Below are 19901 nucleotides of genomic sequence, written 5' to 3' on the forward strand. Positions count from 1 at the left end.
CGCGAACCCGGTTCCCCTGCATCGGCAGGCGGACGCGCAACCACTGCGCCACCAGGGAAGCCCATTGCCATTTTTAATTAATTGCAGTGTTTTTGAGGGAGATACATTAGGAATGCTATACTGATATCAAAGTTAAAGATATTCTATAGAGTTTGGAGACACTGAGACCAGATTGGAAGCTGCTGTAATATTTTAGTATTCTAGACTGAGTAAATAGGGACAGGGAGGAGAAGGGAACTACATTTGGAAGTCCTGTTATGGGCTAGGCCTTATATTAGGTAGGTGCTTTATGTATGTAATCTTATTTACTTAAATTATCCCATTCATAACAGTGATGTCTAACTGGTTAATTTTTTGTTGTTTTGCTTTGTTAGTAACATTTACTAATATGAAATGACCATTGAGGTGGCAGGTATGTGAATATTGTTCAGAGCCATGAAATTTACTTGTTCTTTTCCCTTGTGGGTTTTTAGAAATAATTTTAGAGACAAATGAAAATGAACAATCTTTCTAGTCATTTGTAATTTGGTGTCATGTTCCAACCCAGCTGGCCATTCTTACCCTAATGTTTAAAGTAAGAACACTGGACTAGTTATCTTCGGGGTCCCCTTCAGGTCTAACAGTCTGTGTCATCATTGTGTAGCTAACTTAAACTTTTGCTCTTAATTCTCTACTTCCTGTTGTAAAGGGAATAGATAGCCTATAGCTCTTACTGGGCAACTCTTTCGGCTCCATGGCACTAGAGTTGTCAGATAAAATACAGTATGCCTAGTTAAATTTGAATTTCAGGCAAACCACAGATAGTTTGTTGGTCATCATGCAATATTCAGGACATACCTAGACTAAAAAAGTTAGTTGTTTATCAAATTCAAATTTAACCAACTGTACTAAATATATATATTGGGGGGGTCTCCTATATTTTTATTTGCTAAATATAGCAACTTACAAAGAATTCAGTGAAAATTTATATATACAGATAGAGGAGCTCCTATTAAGGAAAGATGTGAAGAAGGTTGTCAAGTACTGAGCAAGCTCTTTAGTCCTAAGGGAAGAGAAATGAGAGAGGTGATGACATTAGTGGGTTGAACTGATTGAATTCTTTAAGGTCACTTCTAGGTCTTAATGCTGTCATAAAAAAACTTTGAAGTACTTAATTAAAAAAAAAATATGGTGCTTGTGGGGTCATACAGTACTGTGTAACTCTGAATCATGACCTTTTGAAATCCTTAGAATTGTGTTGTAACAAGCCTTTAAAGATCTTGGAACAGTCCAAGGGCGAGTCAAATGATTAGGTTCCAACCAGCTACATCAGAGCTACATTCTCTACATTAGTAGAGAAATTAGCTTTGTTTAACATTGTTTTATATTTTTTCTATTGGTTGCAGGTAACAGAAACCTACTTTGCCTTATTTAAGCATAAAAGGAAGTGTATTTGAAAGATTAATGTATCTCATAGAATCCTAGGAGAAGTTGAACACACTCAGGCTTTGGAAAGGATATTTATTTTAATGGCAAGAGTTCAGCTATTTCTGAATTTTTCAGTTAATAAGGTTTCCAGTCACGCTTTCTAAGCTCAGAGTTTCAGGTCTGTGATAGAGAGAATTGAATTTTGTTCAGAAGGGCAGGTCCATATAGTACAGCCCTAACCTGGGCACGGGGTGCCTGTCCTCACCTTTGAGGACAGTTTCCAGAGGAAAGTGAGTATGTTGAGAAGAGAAAAGAGGATATCTTTACTATCGATGTTTGTAGAACTTTTATTAATGTACACAATTTTATAGAGGAAATGTTAGGTCTAGTGTGAAAATTGAAGGGATGAAAAATTACTTTCTATGTCTGCTTCTTAAAAATACATATTTATATTTTGCTTCTTATGTAGCATTTCTAGTGTTGTTTTTCATATCAGTATCTAGTGCAGTTGCCTGACCATTAAATGAGCAATCTGTAATTAGAGTATGACTCAAATGGCATGTCTGCAAACGAGGCCTCCTCTTCATGGCTTATCACTTGTTCAAGTAAACTAAAGAAGTTTTTGGATAGTGCCAACTTATTTGATTTGTTGGCAGACTGCTGGAAAGACGAGTCTAAGTGTTTTCTGCCCAGAAATTCTTTGATCATTTGTATAAGTTGAGATTAGCTTGTGCCGTAATAGCAACACAAGATGAACACAAATAAGTGTGGCTTAAACAAGATAGAAGTGCATTTTCCTCTTGTGTAAATGATCCAGAGGTGAGAGGTCCACAGCTGGTATGGTGACACTGGTCCTCAGTGACTCCTCCTTCTACTTCCCTGCCTCACCATTTGTAGGCTGTGATTTGTCTTCTCATTGTCCAGGTGGCTTCAGCCGTTTCATCTGAGTTTCAAAGAGCAGAATTGATGTAGGGGAAGAAAGGGGGCAAGGAACAGGTACCAGCTGTCCTTTAAGGAAGTTTTTCTGGAGCTTTTGTGAAACCAATTCTGCCTGTATCTCATTGGCAAGAAGTTAGTCACCTGGCCACACCTAGGTGCAAAGGGAGACTGGGAAATTTATTTATTCTGGGCATTTAGGTGCCCAGGTAAAAATTAGGGGGTTCTAGTACTAAGGAAGGGGGTGGGAAACGATAGGTTGACAATTAACAGTCAGTATAATAACTATCCATTGTAGTTTACTACCCCTGATCTTCTGGTCAAACCTTACCTTCTTTTGGCTGTGTAAGTGTGACTACATTCTTCTATTTCCCTTTCTGCCTTTTCTCATTTTACTTAAATACATAAATAAATATATTAGTCTCTAGTCTGCTTTGATGAACCTTGGGAAAGTCCGTTCATTGTTCTTTATGGTTTCATCACTTATTTACAAAATGAAGAAATGTACCTGCCGCATTGCCCCTAGGAATGTTCAGTAATTTAGTTCCATGAACAACACTTACTGGGTTCCTTTGTCTGTCAGGCACTACATTAGGTGCTGAGATTTTGAAGACGTTGTTTCTGTTCTCATGCTAGCCGAGAACACTGTGTATAAAATGGATAAGCAAGAGGAACGGCAGTTGAGTTAGATACCTTTAAAATGTTCATTGAAATCTATAAGGTGATGTCACTGTAAGTTGGTATTCTTGGTAAGAAATTACGTGATTTTAGAGCTCTATTGAAGATCTTACAGGTGATGGTTACTCTCTGTTTTGTAATGTCTCTGGAAACAAGAAAACATTGTGCTGTGTAGTGTAATTCACTTGGCAGCTTTTTTTTTTTTCCATAGTGCCAAACAAAGATCAGTGGCATCTTAGATTAGATAAGGTACTTTCTTTTAGAAAAAAAGTGCAAGGTTTAAAATATTTTATTTTAATGTTGTGATACCATATCACAACAGGAGAATTGTTTCAAGAACAGGAGGAATATATTTTCTTAATTAATGTAGTTTTTTTTTTCTGATTATAGAAGTAATATAGGCTCATTGCAGAAAATTTATGAGACAAAGTATAAAAAGGAAACATTCACCACCCATATGCCCACCACTTGGAGATAATATTTTGGTTTATTTTCTCCAGTAATTTGTTTTCCTTCTTATATCGTATGCACAGATCCAAGGAGACACATGCAGGCATGTGTGTCAGATACATTAGCAAAATCAGCATCCATTTATATATTCAGTTGTATATTTTTCTTAACATCATTCTGTGGCTTTTTTTTGTGTTAAAATATTCTTTGAAAATGTGATTTTTTAAAATTATTTCATGGGCTTCCCTGGTGGCGCAGTGGTTGAGAGTCCGCCTGCCGATGCAGGGGACACGGGTTCGTGCCCCGGTCCGGGAAGATCCCACATGCCGTGGAGCGGCTGGGCCCGTGAGCCATGGCCGCTGAGCCTGCGCGTCCGGAGCCTGTGCTCCGCAACGGGAGAGGCCACAGCAGTGAGAGGCCCGCGTACCGCAAAAGAATAAAAAAATAAAAATTATTTCATGATAGTCATTTGTACGGAGGCATCATTTGGTAACTACTGGGAATGTAATATTTTTACTCCTTTCTAGTTTTCTAGCATTTAATAATGGCTAATGAAGTGAAGAAGGTAGGCAGTGATGATGAGAAACTGTAATATATACTATTTGGATAGTTAAGATGCAGGAGCTACCTAAGTAGATTAAGGTAAATAAATGTGTTTCAGCTCAGTTTAGACTGATAACAATATGATATCAAGAATATTGTAGTCTAACTTAAATTGGGAAATAGCCCAGGATGAATTTTATTTTAAATAAAAAGGGATTAAAATTCAGAGCTCTAATTTGATTAGTTCCTGGTTTATCTTGAACCTTTGGCTTCCTGTATTAAGGATTATGTAACAGTTATACTCAAGACTTTTTTTGACTATGTAGGAGAAATTTATTACAGTGTACCGTTTAGGACTTTAAACCTCTTCTACATTGATGCTTTCAAATGAAATGTTTGTAATAGAACTAAGCCAAACAACACCTTTTTACTAGATTACCTACCATTTTCAGGCTACATGTATGTACATCATTGACTTTTTAGGTTTTACTTTTTTGGCTTATGGTGCTAATCATATAGAAACTATTTTATATAAAGTACAGTGGAAAGCAGTATAATGTAATGCGAACTCTAAGGTCAGATAGACTGGAGTTCTGATCCTAGTTCTATAGCCTACAAGTGGTGACATTGGGTAAGTCACATCACTTGAGCTGTTCACACTTAGATCTCTCATATGTAAAATAGGAATTCTATTGCCTACTTCAAAGACTGTTTTAAGACTAGAAATAATATTTAAAAGTCCCTAGGAGGGTATCTAGCATAAAGCAGTCATTCAGTTATTAACAGCCATTATCAATAATAACAAGAGTAGTGATTTTTAGTCCCTTTCCCTTTATAGTTTCCACAAAGAAGTCAGAGCTATGTAATTTTGTTTTGTTTTAGATATCTACTTTCTGCTTTATAATAGATATTAAATAAAGCAAGCAGTGGTATGAGTAGGGGTTTCGGGGGCAGGAGTTGATATCAAAAGCTGTTTGGAAATATATTTAACACCTACAGTCTTGGTAGTTGTTTTGCTGAGAGGTGACTGTAGAGTGGTTAACAAATAGACATGGTTTTAAAGTCAGTGGGCGAGGTAGACATTAAGACACCAAAAAATAGAAATATAAAGCATTTTAGATTGTATTAAGTGCAATGATGGAAAAGAACAAGATGCAGTATACGTTAGAGTGAATTGTTAGGGGAGCCCTCTCGTGGGGATTCAATTTAAACACTGTATTACCTGTTCTGTTGTGTTACTTGCTTTGCCCGAAAAGGTCAGGTTTCTGGTTCCATGCCACTGTGAGGTTAAAAGATTCTCTGTGCAAAGCCAGGCAGTGAATCAGAGAAACAAGTAATTCATGAACTAGTGATATGACCTTGTGAAATCAGAGTATAATATGTATATATTTTTAAAATTTATTTTATTTATTTATTTTTGGCTGCGTTGGGTCTTCGTTGCTGCATGCGGGCTTTCTCTAATTTCAGCGAGCGGGGGCTACTCTTCTTTGCGGTGCTTGGGCTTCTCATTGCGGTGGCTTCTCTTGCTGTGGAGCACGGGCTCCAGCAGTTGTGGCTCACGGGCTCTAGAGCGCAGGCTCAGTAGTTGTGGCGCACGGGCTTAGTTGCTCTGCAACATGTGAGATTTTCCGCACCAGGGCTCGAACCCGTGTCCCCTGCATTGGCAGACAGACTCTTAACCACTGTGCCACAAGGGAAGCCCAGAGTATAATATTTTATTTTTTAATTTTTTTTACTTACTAGATCACCAGTGTATTATAAAAGGATATAATAGCTCAGGAACAGCAGGTGGAAGAGATGCACAGGGCAAGTATGGGGAAAGGGTGCGGAGCTTCCATGCTCTCTGAGTGAGCCATTCTCCCTGAGTCACCATGGGTTCACCAACTCGGAAGTTCCAGAGTATAGTATTTTATACTGTCTACTCAGAGTATACATGTTTATTTTGTGTTTCTTTCTCTCAGCCTACTTTTTAATTCTTTCATTCCTCTGTAAGGGTTACTTCATCAATAAACGACGCTGCTCTTTTCACATTTTAAGACTCAGTCCAAAGCAACCTCTGTTTGGAAGGCTTTTTAGAAGCGTTCTCTTTCTGAAGTGCAAATCTGAATATGTTTATAAACCTTGTGCTTAAAACATCATTGGTTTTCAGTTGCCCTTAGGATAAATTGAAAAATTCTTAAAATGGGGGAATTCCCTGGTGGTCCAGTGGTTAGGACTCCTCCTAGCTTTCACTGCCGAGGACCCAGGTTCAATCCCTGGTTGGGGGAACTTCCCTGGTGGTCAGGTGGGTAAGACTCCATGCTCCCAATGCAGGGGTCCCAATTTCAATCCCTGGTCGGGGAACTAGATCCCACATGCATGCCATAGCTAAGGAGTCCGCATGCTGCAACTGAAGATCCCGTGTGCCGCAACTAAGACACGGCGTGGCCTAAATCAGTCAATCAATCAATCAATCCCCGGTTGGGGAACTAAGATCCCGCAAGCTGAGTGACATGGCAAAAAAAAAACAACAAAAAAAAAACCTTAAAAGACCTGTCATGAGCTGTAGACCCTGTTTGCTTCTCCAGCCTCGTCTCTGATCACTCGTGATGCCTTCACTGCGTTCCAGCCATAGAATCTTTGCTTCTTGGTGGATGTTCCCCATTCGTAGAATCTTAGAGGTTGTCTCCTTTAGCTGCTTGTTTTAAAAATGAGGTTCTTTGATAGATTATCTAAGCACCTTGCTTTTCTAGTTTCTAGTTAATTGCCTGCCTCCTTCCTTCTGTTGTCCGTCTGTTGTGCTGGGACAATCATATAGTCCATGGGCTGGATGAAATTAGTGTTAATAGAGATGAGATTGAGAAGATAAGTAAATTAGAAAGCCTGTAAGCTTGTCTCCTTTTCAGGTTATTGATAGACATTTTTAGACAGATTTATTGTGGTCACGTTTCGAAGTTCTAATTAACACGAGTTTCATGCAGTAGAAGAACTCAGAAGAAGGCAGAAGTGGAGCACTTCTTGTACTGTGTTTCCCTCTTACAAAGGGAATGACAGTAATAAGCAGTCACTCTTTATTTCTATCAGTACTCGGATACATGAAAGGAGGAGGCTAAGGAAACTTAATAGTGTCCACAATAGAGTTCTTCCTTGTGTCCCAGTGGCAGCAGCTTCAATCAACTTTAATTCTTCAGAGAAAGAGGACAAAGGCATCGTTGATGAAAAAATTAGTAAGTCCTTCTAAGAAAGAAGTGGAAAATTTTATTCGCGCCAAATTGAGGATTATAACCTGGGAACAGCCTCTCAGAAAGCTCCAAGAACTGTCTGCCTGTGAGAGGTCATAGACAGTTATATTAAGTTTTTGAGATAGAGGGCTGTACATTAAATGACAGATTATTGACAGTTTACACAATCCAGATCTAGAGGTACAAAGCAGGTAGTAGGACATGATCTTTGGGGCCCCTTACAAGATTAAGAAGGAAGGTTATCTCCTAAGGAGTTGTGACCCTTGATGAGATTAAGAAGGAATGTTATCTCCTAAGGAGGACTGGTTAATGCACATGCACAATACACACTAAAGGGGAGGGAGGAGGTCCTAACAGGCAAAGAAAAATATTATGTTTAAATCTTTCTTGTCTTGCCATAAAATGTGAATTTTATATCATCAGCATTAAGAAATGCCTTCATGCTGTTGTCGTCAAACCCAAGTTTGTGTGCCTGGTGCAGTGTGAAACCAAACAACCAAAACATCAGAGTTTGGAGCAGAGAAAAGTTTATTGCAGGGACTAAGCAAGTGTTACCCGAAAAACTGGTTTCACTACTTGGTGGGTGTCAAGCCAAAAGACACAACCAAGGCAAAGAGCGGGAGAAGGATTTATTACTTGGAGAACACTGGGGATCTTTCCCAAAGCAGTGTCTCCCCAGCAGCAAAATTGGGAAGTTTTAAGCTAAGGGTACATGCATATTCATGAATGGGCTTGAGCTGAGAAGCATAGAATTGGGCCAGAGGTCCACAGAGTCTAAGCTTTAGTTGAAGTCATGAGGGTCAACATCATTATTCCATCCTCCACTGGAGTGAGGGCCTTAGTTTCTGCTGAACTCAAAGATACTATGTATATCCCTTGAGGAGGAAGTAGGACTATTGTTTCTTGACTCTTTTTCCTTTGTTCTGCATTCCCTTACTTCCCTTAAGATCATTAATTATGAAATCTGTTCAAGGGCAAGCATTGTGACCAGGCTTAGATCACAATATTACTTAGGCCAAAAATGGCTTCTCATATGTCAAGAAAGCCATGCTTAGTTTTCTTTCCCTGGGGACCCCCTACCCTATCTGCTTACACAAGGAGAATGGGTGGCTCATGCTCAGAAGACATGAACTCCGGGTGGTTTTCAGGGAAGAGATTTTTTTGTTTTTTGGTTTTTGTTTTCTGTATGAGGGCCTCTCACTGTTGTGGCCTCCCCCATTGTGGAGCACAGGCTCCGGACGCGCAGGCTCAGCGGCCATGGCTCACGGGTCCAGCCGCTCCGCGGCATGTGGGATCTTCCCGGACCTGGGCACGAACCCATGTCCCCTGCATCGGCAGGCGGACTCTCAACCACTGCGCCCCCAGGGAAGCCCCAGGGAAGAGTTTTTAAAGGCAACATTTGGGGTGGCGGCTGCAGGGTGTATGACTTTCTTCTTATTGGTTGGTGGTGAGGTAACAGGGTGCTGTTCCAGGAATCTCAAATCAACCTTCTGGTTGAGACCAGTCTGGGGTCTGAGCCTGCAGTTACCATCTTCCACATGGAATTGTTCCCATAGAACTATTCGAAGATATGTATCAGATTGTTATGTATATCCCTTGAGGAGGATCTAGGACTCTGTTTTATTGTTGAACTATCCTTCTTGACTGCTTTTCCTTTGTTTCTGCATTCCCTAATTAGTAACTGTATGAATCTGCCCTTTAGAACTCTGGGAAGGTCTAGGAGGCTCAAGCTTTTTTCCTAGAAACAAGAAACAGGAAACACAAAGGCTTTTATACCTGGAAGGGCTCCGCAGGCTCCTGCTCAGTTTCACTGTCCACTGAAAGAACAACTCAAAAGGTAAAAGTTGTGAGTCAAGTTTTATTCAGGAACCTTATTCAGGGACCTCATAGCCCAAGAAATAGCCTCTTAGTGGCTCTGAGGAGACTGTTCAAAAGAGGTAGGAGAGGAGCCAGGATATATATGAGATTTTTGCCTGGGAAAAACATGTAGTCAAGCATAGAAGGATTACTGCTAATCAGAAAGAATAGACATCTCAAATTAATGATTTTAGTGCTTTTCTATGTATAGTAAGATGCGAGAATCTGGGGCCATTTGAAAATTTTCCTTAGATGTGCAATTTACTGTCTAGGGGTCAGTATATCCAAAGCACAGAATGCTTCCTTGTTTTCTCCATCCTGAATTCCCCTCAAGGGTGGGTGACTCCAGTAGCAGTGTCTTGATCCTTGTAGAACTGGAATGGTGGGCAACATTCTTTTCTTACAGTAGGAGTTTTGGAATATGGGGAGAAAAAGAAGGGGAAAAGAGAATGGTTCCATTGATGAGGAGGGTGAGGATAAGGAGGTTGCTGTAGGCTTTGGAAATTGCAAGTTCTGGGGCATGTATGGCAACGGCTCATCTGTGGGCAAGTAGTGAGTAAGGCACAAGAGCTTGTGCCATGAGAAGTTGAGTATTTTTAATTTGAGTTGGGTAGATAAATATCAGCTTTTACTGATATTTTTATAACATTCATTATGGCTTGTTTTTTTCCCATGCTTCTGGTCTGCTTGACCCAATACTTAATTGGGAAGGGTGCTAGTTCCAGAGTATGAGGAATCCTACTTAAAAGATTCCAGGCTTCTTTTTTAGTGTTGAATAAAATTTCAGTGGACTAATGTGAATAGGGGGTAAAGTGTTAAGACCTTACATGGTTTAGCCCCTCTCCTGCCACCCTCCCCCTTCTTTTCTGACCTCAACTCTTATCACTCTTTTGCTTCAACTGTAATGTCCTATTTCCTTGCTATTACTCAAACATGTCAAGGGTGTTCCTGCCTCAGGGCTTTTTACCCTTACGCTTCTTCTGGTACTTTTCCCACAGGTATGGACTAACTTGCCCTCTTACTTTCTTCAGATCTTATCAAATGTCATCTTATTTTTGAGGCTTTCTCTGACCTCTCTATGAAAAATAGCACCCTCTTTCCCCCAGACCCTTCTCTTTATTTCTTTCCCTAACACCATCTGGCATACTGTATGTCCTGTTTACCCCTACTGGAATTTTAAGTTCCATGAGGACAGGCACTAGGTTTTGTTCATTGTCGTATCTCCAGTGCCTGTAGCAGTGCCCAGAACTACACCTAGCACTTAGTGGAATGAACGAATTCTTTCCTGTCTTCTCTTTTAGTATATTTCTACGTGAGACAGCATTTTTGTACCTGAAAAAAAACCTTCATTTTTTAAGCAGTCCAATGCTAGAGCTTAATGAGAAAATAACCACCACCACCACCACCCCCCTCCTTTTTTTTGAGTGTCACTTTTTTGCGTGTTTGTTTTGTTTTTGGTTAGGGAAGCATTGTAACAGGGAAGAGCCAATTTTGACTCCACATTGGATGTTTCTTTTACTTTAACCTTTGCTTTTTGTTGCTTTTGTTATTATACATAATGGCCTGACTCAGGGAACCCTGCCCCTCTGCCTGATTGTTAAACTAAAGTTCCTCTATTCAGCTCATAGGGAGACAATCTGCCTGCCCACCTGTGAATGGCTACAGAAAAGAAGAAATTAACACATCCCCTCATATTTTGCAAGATAAATGGCCTTTTTACTTTACTTCCTCATCTCCTCCTCCTTTCTGTTTTATAAAAGAAACTGGCATCCAGGCCCCATAAGATGGTGTTTTGGAGACCCTAGTCCTCCGTCTTCTCGGTCTTCCGGCTTTCCGTATAAAGTCGTATTCTTTGCCTCAACACCTCATCTCCCGATTTACTGGCCTGTTGTGCGGTGAGCAGAGTAACAGCATCATGCCTGTTGAAGAATTTCAGAATGAAGATGGGCATATAATTGAAATGAAACAACCAAAAGGAACTAAAATAAGATACTATTTGACAACCTTAATATGAACAAATAATTTTATGAAACACTATTTCTTCCAGGGAACATAGGTTCTATATGTTTTTGTCCTTAAAACCAGGCAGCATCATTCACATTTTCTGTTTGGCTAATACTTTCCTCTCTTGGGTTTTCATCATATTGTCTCCTCCTCCCACTTTTCAGTTAATCTTAAGTCCTACTTACTGGAATCCTTAAAGGTTTCAGCTTGACATCCAGCTCAAAAAAAGCATTTCCAGTCATCTCTGGTTTGCTTTCTTTGCTAAACTTTTATATGTTCTTTGAGTCTTCATTAATGGTTATATTTCTCAGGTGACATTTAGGTAGTCTACTGTGTATTGTTCATATGTGTATATCTTGTATTTTTCATCTCCATCAGCTGTTGTTACTGAACAAGGTTTGTGTGCCTGACGCACAGTGAGGCCAAATAAACTGAAACATCGGAGTTTGTGTTACCGAGTCCAGGCTCACTCTGCTCGCCGCACAACAGGAACAGGCCAATAAATCCAGGAGACGAGGTGTTGAGGCAAGGAATAGCGACTTTATTCGGAAAGCCAGCAGACTGAGAAGATGGCGGACTAGGGTCCCCCCAAAACCATCTTATTCAGGGTCTGGATGCCAGTTCCTTTTATAGAAGAGATGGGGAGGAGGTGAGGAAGTAAAGTAAAAAGGACATTTATCTTGCAAAATAGGAGGGGATGTGTTAGTTTTGTCTTTTCTGCAGCATTCACAGGTGGGCAGGGTCAGACTGTCTCTCTGTGAGCTGAACAAAGGCCTTTTAGTTTGACAGACAGAGGGACAAGTTTTCCTGTGGCAGGCCACTATGTATGCTTACAGCTATAGAGACTGATTATAATAAAAGCAACGAAACGCAAAGATTAAAGTAAAAGAAACAGATCCAACTTGGAGTCAGAATTGGCTCTTCCTTGTTACAGTTTTGGGGTAGAAGTTTTTATAAGCAAAATTTGGGGTGAGGGCTGTAGGGTATATGGCTTCCTTCTGATTGGTTGGTGGTGAGGTAACAGGGCAGTGCTCCAGGAATCTTGCACTCAGCCTAAGGTTGCCATCCTCCATCTGGGTAGGGGCCTTTGTTCTGCAGAAGAGCTCAAAGATATAGTATATTCCTTGAGGAGGAGCCAGGACCCTGTCCCAAGGCTTGCACTATTGTTTCTTGACTGCTCCGCCCTTGTTTCTGCATCCCCTCCCTTCCCTGATAAGCAGCTGTTTGAACCTTCCCTTTGGAACTCAGGGAAGGTCAAGGAGGCTGAATGAAGCCTATTTCCTACAAACAAGAAATGGGGAACACAGAAAGGCTTTTGTGCCCAGTTCTCACTGCCCGGGACCCCAAAAACATTTGGGAACTCTGGAAGGAAGTAGTTTGGAAAATCTTCATATAGTTCCATTAGATACATTAATATTTTCAGGCTTTACTTTTTTTTTTTTTTTTTGCCTTAGGCAGGCCTCTCACTGTTGTGGCCTCTCCCGTTGCGGAGCACAGGCTCCGGAAGCGCAGGCTCAGCAGCCATGGCTCATGGGCCCAGCCGCTCCGCAGCATGTGGGATCTTCCCGGACCGGGGCACGAACCCGTGTTACCTGCATCGGCAGGCGGACTCTCAACCACTGCACCACCAGGGAAGCCCTCAGGCTTTACTTTTAAAAGACTTGGCCAAGCTCTTGTTAAAACAGAGTCCAGGAAAACAAAAACAAAAACAGAATCCAGAAAAAAGGCTACTTCAGATATTTTAGGTTCAACCTAAATAATATAGTTAGAGGAGAGAGCATTTTTTTTTCTTGAAAAATTAGTAAGTAACACTTTGTTTTCATTTGTGTAGATGAGTCCTGCCAGTTTTAAAATACCACAATTTACAATTTGAGCATCCACAGTAGGTGGCCCATTATAATTTGAAGAAAATTTTTTTTTTGCCTCATACTTTTCAAAAACTGTAAGTTTTAAAGTGTTAAAATGTATAATAATTCTGTGTTATAAAAGTGTGTTATAGTTAGATAGATATATAGCTGTGGAGGTAGGAATATACATTATTGTATAAATGTTGGTATCACAGAGAAATGACATGACTTAAAATATTCACTATAAACACTGAACACTTGGCGCTGAAGGGGTTGCTTGAGAAGAAAGGGGACTTAAAATTATATAATGGTGACATAATATTGATCTTTGTTTTCCATATAAAAATTTGAAGCGAAAAAAATACTGTCATTTTTAGCATTTCTGTTATTTTGTTTTTGTATATCATTCGTAAGAGTTCATTTAGTAGGTGATTACTTTGATTTATGCCTAAAAGGGTATACATGCTTTTTAAAAAATTTTATTTTATTTATTTTAATTTTTGTGGCTGCGTTGGGTCTTCGTTGCTGCGCGCGGGCTTTCTCTAGTTGCGGCAAGCAGGGGCTACTCTTTGTTGCGGTGCGTGGGCTTCTCATTGCAGTGGCTTCTCTTGTTGCAGAGCATGGGCTCCAGGTGCATGGGCTTCAGTAGTTGTGGCTCATGGGCTCTAGAGCGCAGGCTCAGCAGCTGTGGCACACAGGCTTAGTTGCTCCGCGGCATGTGGGATCTTCCCGGACCAGGGCTCGAACCCGTGTCCCCTGTATTGGCAGGCGGATTCTTAACCACTGTGCCACCAGGGAAGTCCAAAGGGTATACATTCTTAAAAAGACAAATCATCATTTTGCTTTTTCAGTAGCAGTTTCTGAAACCACAGGTCAGCTATAGAAGTCACTTTTCTGTTTTTATTCCTGTGAATTCACTTATCATGGATTCCTTTTGATCCAGCTCTGTTTAGGAGAACCCTTTAAAAAAATGTCAGCAACTCATAAGCTAGTCAGATCCTAATGCTTTCCTTTATTTGTCTTAAAATTCTAGGAATTGAAGCCCTTTTTTATGAAGGAAGTTGGCAGTCACTTTGATGATTTTGTGACCAATCTCATTGAAAAATCCGCATCATTAGACAATGGTGGTTGTGCTCTCACATCCTTTTCTGTTCTTGAAGGGGAGAACAGCCACAGAGCTAAGTAAGTACGAGTTATAGTTTCTTTTAATGCACAAGTCTACTCTAGCACAGCTCAGTGGTCTCAATGTGGATTGCACTAAAAAAGCCTGGATTCACACCTCACTACCTGTTATTAGCCATGTATTGCTATTTTAAACACTTGAAGGGTGGGTTTCTTCACTTAATATGTGGATTATAACAAACATGCATACCTCATTTAAGACCATGCTGACTTATAAAATAACATAGCTAACACTTGTTGAATGCTTTACATTTAAGCCAAACAGTGACCCTGTGAGGCACATAATATAACTGCATATTACAGGTTAGGAAACTGAAGCATGAGGCAGTTAAATTTTGTCCAAGATTATACAGTGGGGATTTGAACCCAGTGTCCATGCTCTTCACTGTGTCTCATACTGCCTCTCTATTGTACTCTATACAGTACTTGTAATAAAGTACAGTGCAATTAGTATATGTTATTTTAATTGATCAGTCATCCAGAGCAGTAGAAGGAAGGCTGTCAAAGGCCAGTGTGTGCTGATTTGTCATTTTGTGCTTTCCTTGGTTTTATGCCTCTTTGGTCTCTGTCAGTCTCCTGTTCTGGAGAACTGTTTTGACCAGAATAGCTAACCTTAGCAGAAGTGCTAATGGTACTGCAAGAAGCCCTAAAGAAGGTGATAATGTTAGATGTTAAAATGTGAGGTTTTAGTAACTGGAGGTAACCTTTTAGATCAGGAGGCTGTTGGGGATTGTTGGAAGACTTTAGGGGAGGGTATCATAAACATCAGTGCAGTTTTCGAGGACGGACGAAAAATAGTATGTGAACTGAGTAAAGTATGGCTGGAGGCTTGTCCTTAGGGGTGTTTAGGAGAAGGAAGAGTGGTTGTCAGCCTGTGATACCAGGAATGCACCTCCACAGGGGCTGGGCTGTGGGGTCTTTTTTAATTTTTTTTTTTTTCCGGTACACGGGCCTCTCACTGCTCTGGCCTCTCCCGTTGCGGAGCACAGGCTCCGGACACGCAGGCTCAGTGGCCATGGCTCACGGGCTCAGCCGCTCCGCGGCATGTGTGATCTTCCTGGACTGGGGCACAAACCAGTGTCCCCTACATCGGCAGGCGGACTCTCAACCACTGCGCCACCAGGGAAGCCCTGTGGGGTCTTTTTGAGTGCTGCTCTAGTTAGGTTTGTCTAACATCTCTTCCTTCCTAATCAGATACATCTGCACCTACCTCACAGCATTGTTCAGAAGGAGCAAATGACAAAACATGCATAAAACCCTAACATAGTACCTGGATCATAGTGAGAAGGCAGTTAATATTGTAAGCTGTAGTTGGTAATATTGCTTTTCTTATCCATAGGTTTAAATTTCTTGTAATACTTGAAGTACTCATATTTTAATTTTTTGCTCTTCCCAGAGATCTGAGAGCACCTCCAGAACATGGAAAGATTTTTGTTATAAGGCGATCTCTCTTAGAGTGAGTATTTTTAGTTGCTTTTGTTAATTATTTGAATTTTAAAAAATCAAACTATTCTGATGGTTAGAATCACTGAGTACTCTATGAATGTTTAATAGGTTTGTTCTTTATTCATGTAATACATTGGTTTTGATACTTCTTTTTTGTACATTTGCCATCTCTTGCTCTTCCTTTCTGAACTTTTGGTTCTGTATCTAGTTTCAAAGGAGGAGTTGGAGGTAAGAATGATTATTGGTCCTCTGATAAATTCCTTGAAGTTGTGCTGCTAGAACAGAAATTTTCTAATTAGGTAAACCACTTCAAGAGAGTTTCGGTGGTGCTGTCTTCTTGATACATAAATTTTTTTCATCTCTTCTTTGGCTAGCCAACTTTGAGACTTGATAGTTTTCTCAGATTTACTTATTTTAGAACCCCGATTGTGTAGATTTTATGGGAAAAAAAAATAGGCAATGTAAATTAATTGTGGCAACTTCATTTGTGAACTGAACATTAAAGGTGCATTTTGAGTAGGTAATGAATATTTCTTTTGCAGTGCTGTCTGAGTTGATTATTTATCATTGATTTCTTCATTAGAATACGGATATTCATGAGTAATGTTCTGTGATTACTGTTTGAGATGTTTTTGGAGTGTGGATTAAGCATCTTCTGAACTGCTTTGAAGTAAGTCTTTAATATATGGTGTTTTAAAATTAAATATCGATTAATTTTATTTGAACTACATTTACAGTGAGCTGTTTGAGGTGGACCACATCAGAACGATATATCACATGTTCATTGCCCTCCTCATTCTCTTCATTCTCAGCACACTTGTAGTAGATTACATTGATGAAGGAAGGTAAGGCAGTATACCTGTTTGCTTAGTTGATGCATGGGGTGTTGGGAGTTTTCACTATATTTAAATTTTGAAAAAAGATGATTTGGTTAAATTGCTTCAGAAAATCCCAAAGCAGCTGATTTGAGGGTGAGAGTTCTCTCTCCTGAAAAGTACAACTAAAAAGAATATTAGAAGTTTTATGACTTATTTATAAAATGGTCTATTTTAATAGACCATCTTAGTAGTTTCTAGGTAGTTTTCCTAAATGAAAGAATATTGTATATGTGACTTACCAATTTTTCCGCTATGGTATGCATTTTAGGTTGTTTCTAAAAATAGGTAGTTTATTGGAATTTAATGTTTGAAAAACATATTTTTAATATAAAAATCAAATTATAACTAAAAATGACAGTGTGATAATCATACATTGAATTATGTGCTTTATTAGTAAATTAAAATTTGAGATAATCATAATAGTATATTAGATTTTCAAATTGTACTATTTCACTCTGCAAAATCATCTTTTGTACATAAATGATTGCTATTTAAATATTTTAAGTATTTACTTTGCCATAGCATATTTTAGAGTTTAAAATGTATTAATGTGAGAATCTAATCTTTGAGAAATTCAGAGTTTTGTTATCTTAGGTTAGTAGTTTAGGTATCTTATGTTCAAAGACCATATTATCCTAGAGCTTTTAGAAAATAGATAAATAAGTTGTGAGCTGAGGCTTAGGAGCACAATTGTTACATCCATGCCTTCTGTGTATTAGTGTTGTTGTGTCTCCTAAAGTTGAAAGTTTTGGGTCTGAAAGTTTTTAATTTTATAAATCAGTGCTTATTAAAAATCCACTTCTGTGTTCTTTTTCTGTGCTTTTTTTTCCCCAGGCTAGTGCTTGAGTTCAATCTCATGTCTTACGCTTTTGGCAAACTTACTGTTGCTATGTGGACGTGGTGCACCATGTTCTTATGTACACTTACAGTTCCCTATTTCCTGTTTCAACGCTGGGCCAGAGGCTATCACAGGAGTTCTCATCCAGTAGTCCATTCTCTCTTGCATTGCTTCCTTTTTGTGGTCTTCCAGATTGGAGTTCTAGGTTTGGGACCACTTTATGTTGTATTAGTGTATACACTACCACCAGCTTCCCGATTCATTGTTATACTCGAACAGGTAAGGTTTTGAGTGTTGCTCAATACAATGCTATGCTTAGTTAATAATAATAATAATAATAACAATAATTGTTATTTTTTGTTGTATTAGTTGGATAAATTTTCATATCTGGTTCTTTGTGCTATTATCTATAAAATTAAAGTGTTAAACTACATCATCTTGTCTTTTAAAATTCGTTCTAGCTTCAGTGTTCTCTGATTCTTGATAATTGAAATAAATTACATTGAACTGTTCTGGATGAATTCAAATTTTGTTCTTGAACACTTTTTGTAGAAGCCATCTAAAGTATAAAATATTTTTGTAATTAAAAACTCTACTTTTGAAGTGTCAGATTCATTGTTTTGTCATATAGCCATCTAAAAGATTTATTTTGTTTGTACGCCCTTCAGAATTTTCTGACTTTTATTGGCTATCTGTAACGCTCGGTTTGGCTGATAGAAAGGACCGTTTCAGGAGACTTTCTTTGAACAGGCTTTTAATTTCTTAATTTGTAATATACCTGTAACAGATGGTACTGTAGTTGCAAAAAAAATTGAGTAATAACATGTCTCTCTTTAGAGTTTGTTTTTCATTTGTTTTAGTCCATAAAAGTGAGTTTGAGTTGGTATATACAAAATTAAGTTCTTTGTGTGTTTATAATCTAGTGCTGTTCTGTGGTTGCTTATAAGAGACAAGACAATAAAAGAAAATTCATCTTTTTTCCCCCCTCCTTTGTAGATTCGTTTGATAATGAAGGCCCACTCATTTGTCAGAGAGAATGTGCCTCGGGTGCTCAGTTCAGCCAAGGAGAAATCAAGTATGTAATTCCATAAGTCAAAGGATTATTCACAGGGTATTTCAACCTTTGGTGTTTACTGGGATGGCATATTACATTCTGTAGACATTATGTTTGATTTTAAATACAAGGATCCAAAAAAAAAAAGAAAGAAAGAAAGAAAGAAACTTGTTGGGAGGGGAGAAAAAAATGTATATATGATCTGTATTGATTTGGAAGACCTTCTCATATAGAATGTTAATAGAGTCATTACACCCCGTGTGCTTACTTTTCTTGAATTGCTGCTTCAAGCTCTAGAAGTTATGTCTAAGTCACAGGAGTAACTTAGTTTAGAGGGATTGGTAATATTCAATTAATTTAGGAATAAGAAGTCATCATTTTGGGAGAGCAGGAAGAAACAACATGAGCTAAGGAGAGGTAGCTTTTTGTCTTCCCTATTCTGTGCTTATTTTCCTCTTTCTGTTTTGCTGAAAGAAATTGAAGAGCCTCCAGTCTAAGCATAGTTTTCCTTTTCCAGGCACTGTTCCAGTACCCACAGTCAACCAGTACTTGTACTTCTTATTTGCTCCTACCCTCATCTACCGTGACAACTATCCCAGGTAATGGCATTATGAAGCAGAAATGGGGTAGCACCAGGAGTGTGCCAGGAAGGAGGTGGGGTAGGTAGACCAGTTCATGTAGGGCTACAGAGCAGTTAGAATGGGTTTTAATTTTCTTGCTGGCATGGGAAACCCCAAATTGTGATTCTAGCAATCTGATTTGATTTCAGTCATTCTTGACAGAATTATACAAGTATTTCCTATGTCAAAATGATGTTCTGTGTGGGAAGATACTGTGAGGACCTTTTTTAAAGTTCATTTATTTACTTTATTTAGAAAGTAATTTTGTTTACTCCGTTTTAGGACTCCCACTGTAAGATGGGGTTATGTGGCTATGCAGTTTGCACAGGTAAATTTTTTTTAAGTGCCTAAGGTTTGTTGGCTGGTGGGAGATGGGGATTTGAATATAATAATAATTTAGTATATTTAAAGTGTTGTTTAATTCACGTCTCCTGGGAGCTCTAGAACTCTTACTATTTAAACTATTCCCAGTTCAGTAAATGGTGTTTGCTTTGCCAATACATCAAAACTAATTTTCTACAATTAAAAAAAAATTGTTAAGTAAAATAATTCCGTTTGGTTACTTTAGTATGCATCTACATTAATTTCCCCCTCCCTTTCTGTTTTTTATTTTATTTTTGGATGTATATCTGTGTGAATGTGGTCTGACACTCCCTCGACCCCTTATCAGAATCGTAAATCCCAGAAGATCCCATTTTAAAATCTTGTGTCAGTCAAATACCCATTTATGAAATAGGTTCTTTTGTTATGAGTTTCATGTAGCAGAAAAAAGAGATTTCAGGGTCTGATCTTTTAAAAATGTCATTTGGTAAAGGGTTGGGAATAGGTATGGTAGAAATTAGGCTTGAGTACTATCTCTGAAGGATTACAGTTCGGCAATCTTACATACTAGTGTTAAATGGAATATATATGTAAACGTTAGTTTACAGTTCACATATGT

General features: G+C 38.9%; 1 protein-coding gene across 4 annotated transcripts in view; it reads left to right on the forward strand.

Annotated features, from left to right (window-relative positions):
• The window catches only part of SOAT1 (sterol O-acyltransferase 1), a 63152-nt gene that overhangs the window by 35325 nt on the left and 7926 nt on the right, over nucleotides 1–19901 (forward strand). For all 4 annotated transcript variants that reach the window (XM_007109042.3, XM_007109041.3, XM_024133736.2 and 1 more), the window contains 7 exons: nucleotides 13977–14125; nucleotides 15522–15581; nucleotides 16309–16416; nucleotides 17284–17566; nucleotides 18284–18362; nucleotides 18859–18940; nucleotides 19244–19289. In XM_007109042.3, coding sequence (XP_007109104.1) covers nucleotides 13977–14125; nucleotides 15522–15581; nucleotides 16309–16416; nucleotides 17284–17566; nucleotides 18284–18362; nucleotides 18859–18940; nucleotides 19244–19289 — 807 coding nt within the window. The remainder of the gene's footprint in view (nucleotides 1–13976; nucleotides 14126–15521; nucleotides 15582–16308; nucleotides 16417–17283; nucleotides 17567–18283; nucleotides 18363–18858; nucleotides 18941–19243; nucleotides 19290–19901) is intronic.

Source organism: Physeter macrocephalus, chromosome 4 (genome assembly GCF_002837175.3).
Source record: "Physeter macrocephalus isolate SW-GA chromosome 4, ASM283717v5, whole genome shotgun sequence".
NCBI lineage: Eukaryota > Metazoa > Chordata > Mammalia > Artiodactyla > Physeteridae > Physeter > Physeter macrocephalus.